The following is an 8,091-nucleotide window of genomic DNA, read 5'->3' on the forward strand; positions in this document are numbered from 1 at the left end:
ATTCCACCAGCGAACATATTGGCAAAGATAGATCTTTACAACATGTTCCTCTCATCGCAAACACCGCACTGAGGCTTGTCCACTTGTTAAGCAGGATATGTACCTTGCCGCTGTGACGTGTACACGTTACGCCGTAGTGCCCGTGATGTCACAGACCGGATATAATTCTATCACTACGGCGTAACGTGTACACGTCACAGCGGCAACACTGACTTGACGGCTAGTCCAGGCGGCCAGCTAATTGAAATAAATGTATACTAGATTTAAATAGATTTAAGCTATTTTCTTTTTGCTTGAGACCCAACGATACGTCTTATTTAATACACCCCCACATTCAGAATTAAATAGGTGCGCTTAAAAGGCTGGTCGGAATCAGTCCGTTAAATCCAGTCGTTAATTGTCCACGTTTTCGATAGAGATGGATAGGCATTATTGGCGAAATTAAATAAAGGTAATCGCTCTCTATGAATCATTCATATTCAAGGGCATTTGTTATTTTGAAGACTATTCGTAGGCTAGCAGTAGGATTTGAAAGGAGCCCAAGACAGAGGCGCGCTTCGCTCCTGACCCCCGAGTGCACAGCCCATGATCCCATGAGAGAGAGCGGTGTCGTGTGGCCGATTAAAGCCCCCCGGGTCCTGTTATTCTGTTCATAAAGTAGCCTACTTTGAGACACAACCTCAAAGTGCTGACAATACGGTTTGGCTTCTCGTTCCGTTAATATTAGGCCTACCTCAGTCCCTGAATAGCCGCGAACCCAACAAAAACATAGTTTTGACGAAGACCGTTTGGAGACCAGTGCTATGGATGTAGGAGCACCCTACTGTATACTATTGAAAATTACCCATTTCTCATTCATGTTGTAAATAAAAGAATGATTTCGGAAGTGTATTTCACTCAGAAAAGTATGGAACGTATGACTTGGAGAATACACAATCCTGAGACATGCGGGCCTCATTACAGAAACCTGCTGTCTGAAAGCCTGTCTTATCTCAGTTTAGGACCACATTTAGGATTTTTGCTATTACAGAAACCTGTTAACAATAACAATGTGCCCAATAGCAATGTTTATCGTTGCTAAGCAACCTCATACCAGCTGATAGTTAAGCCAGAAAGCAGAAAGCTAGCAGCTAACTTTATTAACTAACACTACTACATAGGATATATAACGTTACATTGTTCTGTTCTTGTGTTTCTTAGACAGAAGAAACAACAACTGACGAGTTGTAATCAGACCAATCGAAAGTCCACTGTGAGCAGTGATGCTTTTACAGATGTCGTATAATAAATGATCATCTGAAAACAAAACAACGGACTACCAGGCCGTCTGTACACCCCACTAATGTTTGGCGCATTGCATCCAATCCTTCCGCTACCCTAATACCACAGCAAAGTTTATGCAAATTTGAGTGAGCATTATAAAATTATGGGCTTTTTGTCACCTCACTCCTATCCAGACAGGCCTAATTTGGCTCTTTTTCAGATATTAGGGTAGGTCTAAAGAATAGCCCAAAAAACGTATTTCCCACAAAACTAAAGTTCCACAACCCATCTCATTAATGGGACACATAGGGGATATGAAAAAACATGGTTGTGTTTTGTTCTAACTCGGGTACCTCAAAATCTGAGGGCCCCTCCTGCTAGACTATAATACCAGCTTTCATGTCGCAGGAGGAGAGGAGAGAGTACTCTTCAAAAATAGTTCGGAAACGTTATTTCGGTCGATTATTTCTCCCCTTTAATAATACCATTTGGTATTTTATTTTATATCGTTGGAAAGCCTGATTAGTCACCATACAGCCAGGTACAACTTGAAGGATTGTGCATTTGTGGAATAAGCAACAGCTACACGTGTGGGTAGCGCCCAAAAACTGTGCCCAAATCCCCTGCAATGTTCTTCTGTTGGTATTCACTCTCACTTTGTTGAGCTTGCGTTTGCTCCAAGCATCAACATGCCACGTTTGTCCCTTTAGGATAAGGCCTGTGCAATAGGGCAACTAGAAGCTGGTGTTCCGGTACACAGAGTGGCAGCATTATTTGGTGTCAGCCCTGGTACCATTTCCAAACTTAGGACCAAGCTCTGTGAGACTGCTGAAGAGGAGAGGAGGGGGAGTGGAGAGGATGGGATGGCCTGCCGTGAGTCCAGAACTCAACCCAATTGAACACTTGTTGGATCAGCTTGGGCGTGCTGTATGTGCTAGAGTGACCAACACAACCACGCTGGTTGACCTTCAACAACTCCTGGTTGAGGAATGGGATCCCATCCCACAGCAAAATATGACCAGGCTGGTGACCAGCATGAGGAGGAGGAGCCAGGCTGGTGACCAGCATGAGGAGGAGGGGCCAGGTTGGTGACCAGCGTGAGGAGGAGGGGCCAGGCTGGTGACCAGCGTGAGGAGGAGGGGCCAGGCTGGTTACCAGCGTGAGGAGGAGGAGTCAGGCTGGTGACCAGCGTGAGGAGGAGGGGCCAGGCTGGTGACCAGCATGAGGAGGAGGGGCCAGGCTGGTGACCACCGTGAGGAGGAGGAGACAGGCTGGTGACCAGCATGAGGAGGAGGGGCCAGGCTGGTGACCAGCATGAGGAGGAGGGGCCAGGCTGGTGACCACCATGAGGAGGAGGGGCCAGGTTGGTGACCTTATTTAGATGCGTCACAAAATCCGGTGGTCACAGAATTCTGCATAACACCTGGTTGAATCAGGGCGACGCGAAACCTCCGGTTGAAAATACGTGGGTTCCTCTGGGAAGAGGGACCAGCTGAGGTCGCCCAGCCCCTAAGTCTGAAGTGCTAACAGTAACTATAATAACAGTACTCCTATATGCTAACATGGATATCTTAATAACAACACTATAGCTTACAATTAGAATCAGAATCAGTTTTTATTATTAAAATCAGATTTTATTTAGTTTTTATAATTTGCCACCTCCACCGCCTCCTCCTCCGGCCAGGGAAGTTCAGAGAGCAACATGAACCACGTGATCGCGTGTTTTCCCAGCAGCCATGTTGAAGTGTCATAGTAGGGTAAACACAGGTGTAATTGATCTAATTAATTAAGGTGCCATTCTATTTAACGCGTCACAGCCATTCCAGTGAGGCAGCATGCCGAATAACAGGCACTGGCTCACCTAAATTCTAAATGGAACATGACCATAATTAAGGTTATTAATTACACCTGTGTTTACCCTGCTATGACACCTCAACATGGCTGCTGGTAAAGGGGTCTTGCGACTCTCATGATGCTGGCATACAAGACACTGACAGAGTCTGTGTGGAAATGGCTTCTAAACCATCATTCGCTGAAGATGATTTCTCCTGTTCTGTATGCTGTGAAGTCTTTAAAGATCCCATCATGCTCTCTTGTAGCCACAGCTTCTGCAGAAACTGTCTGCAGGGATTCTGGAGACGGAAGGGATCGCAGGAGTGTCCACTGTGCAGGGTGAAGTCTGCAGCAGAGAATCCACCATGTAACCTGGTGTTGAAGAACCTGTGTGAGGCCTTCTTATATATACAGAGAGCTTCAGCAGGGTCGGGTGATCTGCAGGTGCAGCAGGGTCAGGGGATCTGCAGTCGGCACGGTGAGAAACGCAAACTCTTCTGTCTGGAGGATCAACAGCCCATCTGCCTGGTGTGCCACAGCTCCAAAAAGCATAAGGGTCACGACTGCAGCCCGATAGATGAAGCTGCTCTGGATCATAAGGTGTGTGTTTAATTAGAATTACTACCACTAGGCTGAAGCTGATTTGTTACGCTTTACATTATAAATGTGAACTGTACACATTTGTATTTTAACAACTTCTCTCTGTGCTGTGTCCTTCCAGGAGAAACTCAAGGCTGCATTGAAACGCTTAAAGAAGAAATTGAAGGTCTTCAGTAATGTTAAATTGACCTGGGCTCAAACAGTAGAGCACATTAAGGTGTATATATTCAGTTATACAGATATACTGTAACTCTGCTGTACAGATTCTATCAGATTAATTTTTCGAATGACACGATGTTGACTTGGTCACTAAGTAAGTACATTTAATTTATAAATTAAATTAGTACATTATTCTCTTGTGTCCAGAGCCAGGCTCAGCATACAGAGAGGCAGATAGAGAAGGAGTTTAAGAAGCTTCACCAGTTTCTGCGAGATGAAGAGAAGGCCAGGATAGCTTCCCTGAGGGAGGAAAGGGAGCAGAAAAGTCAGAGGATGGAGGAGAAGATCGAGGAGATGAGTAGAGGGAAGACATTGCTCTCCGACACAATCAGTGATATAGAGAAGGAGCTGAAAGCTGATGACATCTTGTTCCTGCAGGTGAGGACTGTGCTGCTGTACATTAAGAGAGCATTTCAAAAGTAATTCAGGTGAAACAACTTATAAAGTCCATAGAATTGTTTTATTTCTAAAGCCATTTCATGTTCATCTGCAGAGCTTCAAAACGACAATGGAGAGGTAAGTCATAGTTCAGTATTGGTTTTGTATGTTTGTTAGTCTATTTATTTGTTTGTTGGTTTGCGTGTTCAGTGGTCTGCAATGTTGTCTTGTATCCTGCACATTAATATAGTGAATCATTGTGGAGTGACCAAATTCATACTCATCCATTTCTCGCCATAGTTCTGAACCTACCACCCCACAGCAGCACTGACTCCTGCATGTTCTTCCAGGGCCCAGGTCACACTGCCAGATCCAGAGAAGGTTCCAGGAGCTCTGATAGACGTGGCCAAGCATCTGGGCAACCTGCCCTTCAGAGTCTGGGAGAAGATGAAGGACATGGTTCAATATAGTGAGTGATTTAGAGTGAACATTATTATACTGACATCTACTGGAGATGGGGAGTACCTTACCTGCATGCATAAAACACAGACACATTCATGTTTATTTATACAGATTAGACAGATTCATGTTTATATATACAGATTAGACTTTAGCGCGTTAAAAGAATTAACGCAAATTAATTACCAAATTTGACCATAAGGATAAGAAATCAAGTAAAATACAGTGTAGAAATGGCACGCCTGCCATGATAGTTGAGTATCTTAGGAAGACAGAACTGCGGTCGCAGGGTGTAATCAAAGTCGGCGACCTCGCCTGTGAGACCTCATGCTGAGCCCCTGAACCGCTGACATACCTCAGACTGCATCCTTTGGCTTTAACCCCCATGTGTCATTCGATATGGTAGCGCAAAGAAACTCTGCCTGGCTCCAGCCCTGAGTCTTGAATGTCAGGCTACTAACCACTTTATCATGCATTTCTTCATTCTAACACAACACATGTAGGCTTTTTGCTTCATCTCCCCCCACAATACAAGTACATACTAGTATTTTAAACTTCTTAAAGCCTATTAAACAGCCTATTATTGTGATTAACTCGCTAAAAAAATATAATCGATTGACAGCCCTAATACAAAAATATAATCGATTGACAGCCCTAATACAGACGCATGTATTCATGTTTATATACAGTAGTATGTGTATTTTCTCATCAGCTTGATGTTGCTATTGTTGCTGTTCAGCTCATGTGACTCTGGACCCCAACACTGCCCACAAACATCTCCTCCTGTCTGAAGATCTGACCAGTGTGAGACACAGCGATGAGCAACAGCGGCTTCCTGACAACCCCGAGCGGTTTCGTGATGATTTTGTAGTACTGGCCTGTGAGGGCTTTGACTCAGGGACACACAGCTGGGACGTTGAGGTTGGCGAGAGTAGTGACTGGATGTTGGGTGTGGTTAAAGAGTCTGTCAAGAGGAAGGGAGATGACTTTCTGGAAGTATCCTGGGGTGTTATTGACCTTGGTGGGAAATATAGCAGACATGCTCCATCACAGGCTTGGACTTACTACACAGTGAACCAGAGACCACAGAAGGTCAGAGTGCAGCTGGACTGGGGCAGAGGACAGCTGTCATTCTCTGACCCTGACACTAACACACACCTGCACACATTGACACACACCTTCACTGAAAGAGTGTTTCCATATATCTATAATTATGATCCTGTCCACACTCTGAAGGTGCTACCGGTGAAGGTGTCTGTATCTACTGTTTGAATGGGAAGTAACCAGGATGTAATTGACTCACTGGTATCGTCCATAGTTTCTCACAGGGGGATGACACACGCGGTACTGGACAGTAACAGTTTCTTCAGCATCAACACTCCTGCTAACATGTCTTTGCTTAAATGTAGTGTAGAATATGTATTTTGATTGTGTCTGTAAGTGGTCTCTTCACCTATCCAAGACCTGGTTCAAATGTTAAATCAAATATTTGAAAACATTTGGAGAGAAGAATTTGGGGTAGTGGATCTTCTCCCATTTCCACACTCCAACTGCTCTGTGTACTGGCTTAACTATGCAAGTCGTTCTCTTTGCAAAACTACAGAATGTAAAGGTTAATATTTTAGTTCATATTGTATTCATTGTAATGCATAGTTGCATTATTGTCATGTTCAATTCGGTTTTTGCATCTGCCCTTTTTTTCTCCAATAAACTTGACCTTTCTGAATAGGGTGTGGCTCTCATTTATTGACACATGCTGATTAAGAACCTAAGGGTTCAGAGGGGTAAGGCAGCTGTGACTTTGTAAACAGACCTTTATCTCAAATATGGGTCAAAATAATCAATTTCCTGAATGTTTTTGAAACTATTAGGGGCAAAGGTCAGCGCATCACATGAGTTGTGAACACACGTATGACCATGTCTGTACACTGAGTCATACAGTAGAGGAGGATAATGTAGATCTCAAGAACTACACATGTAAACATGTTGTCCCCCACCCATTAGGCTTTCATTATTGTTAAAGGGCACCGCACATGCTAAATCAATTTTGTAATGTATTTATCATATACATGTTGGTCTCTAATGGTCCTACCAATGTACAAAAGTTGATATCAAACAACCCAGTCATTTGTTTATGGTCAGCACACTTTCTCCTACACTGGAAGCTCCACCCTTCAACAAGCCATTCAGATTTTCAGAGTTTTCCGCGTTGTTACTGACGTTTTGGTGAAGTAGATCGAGGAGCATTATCATAGTCCCGCCCAGGTCCCGCCCTAGCGGTCAGGTTTGCTTCCGCTCTGAACTCCGCCATTTTTTTTCAGCCGAGTCAAGCGCGTCACATCAGGAATTATGCCGCATCGCTGTTCTGTTTTCGGCTGCAAAAATCCACACGTATCGCTACATCTTGTCCAAACTCTTTGTGAAGAAATTGGCACCCCTCCCCCGCCCCTCCCCCTTCATCTCATTGGTCAACGGGGCTTTCACAGGAATCCATTCTGACAGATGAAATAAGATAGCTCAGGGGTGAAATGCATACCTGTCAACACTCCCCATTTCAGTGGGAGTCTCCAGATGTGTAACCTTTTCTCCCGCTACGCTCCCGAATTGTAATTTCTCACACTAATCTCCCGATTTTAGAGTGAAGAACGAAGAAAGAAAAATTAGAATGTGGGGGGATATTTGTTGCGAATCTGGCAACCTAAAGGCGGGCATATGCACTCTAGCATCACACCTCACGAGCCTGAAAACCATTCATTCTATTAATCTGTGGTGTAAACAGTGGCGATTTTAGCATGGCATTTCTGGAGGGGCAGTTTTATATTATGTCACCATCACAAGAACTGAAGGTAGCCAATTAGTCTACGGTAGGTACATCAGAGCAGAGGCTACAACACACAAAGTTAACGACACATTAACACACGCAGAGTAGGCTTAGACCCATAAGAGAGCGCATGTCCGGTCCAGGGTTCTGAAAGTGACAAGTGTGCACCCATCAGACCTGGGCACTACGCATAACCTATTAGTACTCCACTTACTGTATATCACTCCCAAATAGTCTACTAGAGTGAAGGCGCACTGTCCACATTAGTCCCCCTCACACATCGTCTCAAAAATGCACCGAAAAATGCCTGGGTTCAGTGAGTTCGCTGACTCGTCGTGACCACGCAAACCCATTTCACACTTCCAACAGAGTTTAATAAAAGTGATCAGCCTCCCCAGAACATACCGATTCTCCTCGGTCTGTTTGTTGTGCTCCGCGATGGAACGGCGAAACGCATCATCTAGTTGTGCCTGGACGTTGAGCTGCCCCAGTAAACCCAGCTTCATGGCACAGTTCAG

General features: G+C 44.6%; 1 protein-coding gene across 1 annotated transcript; it reads left to right on the forward strand.

Moving 5' to 3' along the window:
- Positions 1–3,273: 3,273 nt before the first annotated feature.
- On the forward strand, positions 3,274–6,024 carry LOC311320405 (zinc-binding protein A33-like; the record flags this gene model as incomplete). The annotated part of the gene is made up of 4 exons (XM_084452136.1): positions 3,274–3,696; positions 4,063–4,293; positions 4,651–4,762; positions 5,492–6,024. The coding sequence occupies 4 exons, from the start codon at positions 3,274–3,276 to the stop codon at positions 6,022–6,024; spliced, it is 1,299 nt and encodes a 432-aa protein (XP_084308262.1).
- Between the last annotated feature and the right edge of the window lie 2,067 nt (positions 6,025–8,091).

The sequence above is a fragment of the Borostomias antarcticus genome (assembly GCF_949987555.1).
Source record: "Borostomias antarcticus genome assembly, chromosome: 17".
NCBI classification, from domain to species: domain Eukaryota; kingdom Metazoa; phylum Chordata; class Actinopteri; order Stomiiformes; family Stomiidae; genus Borostomias; species Borostomias antarcticus.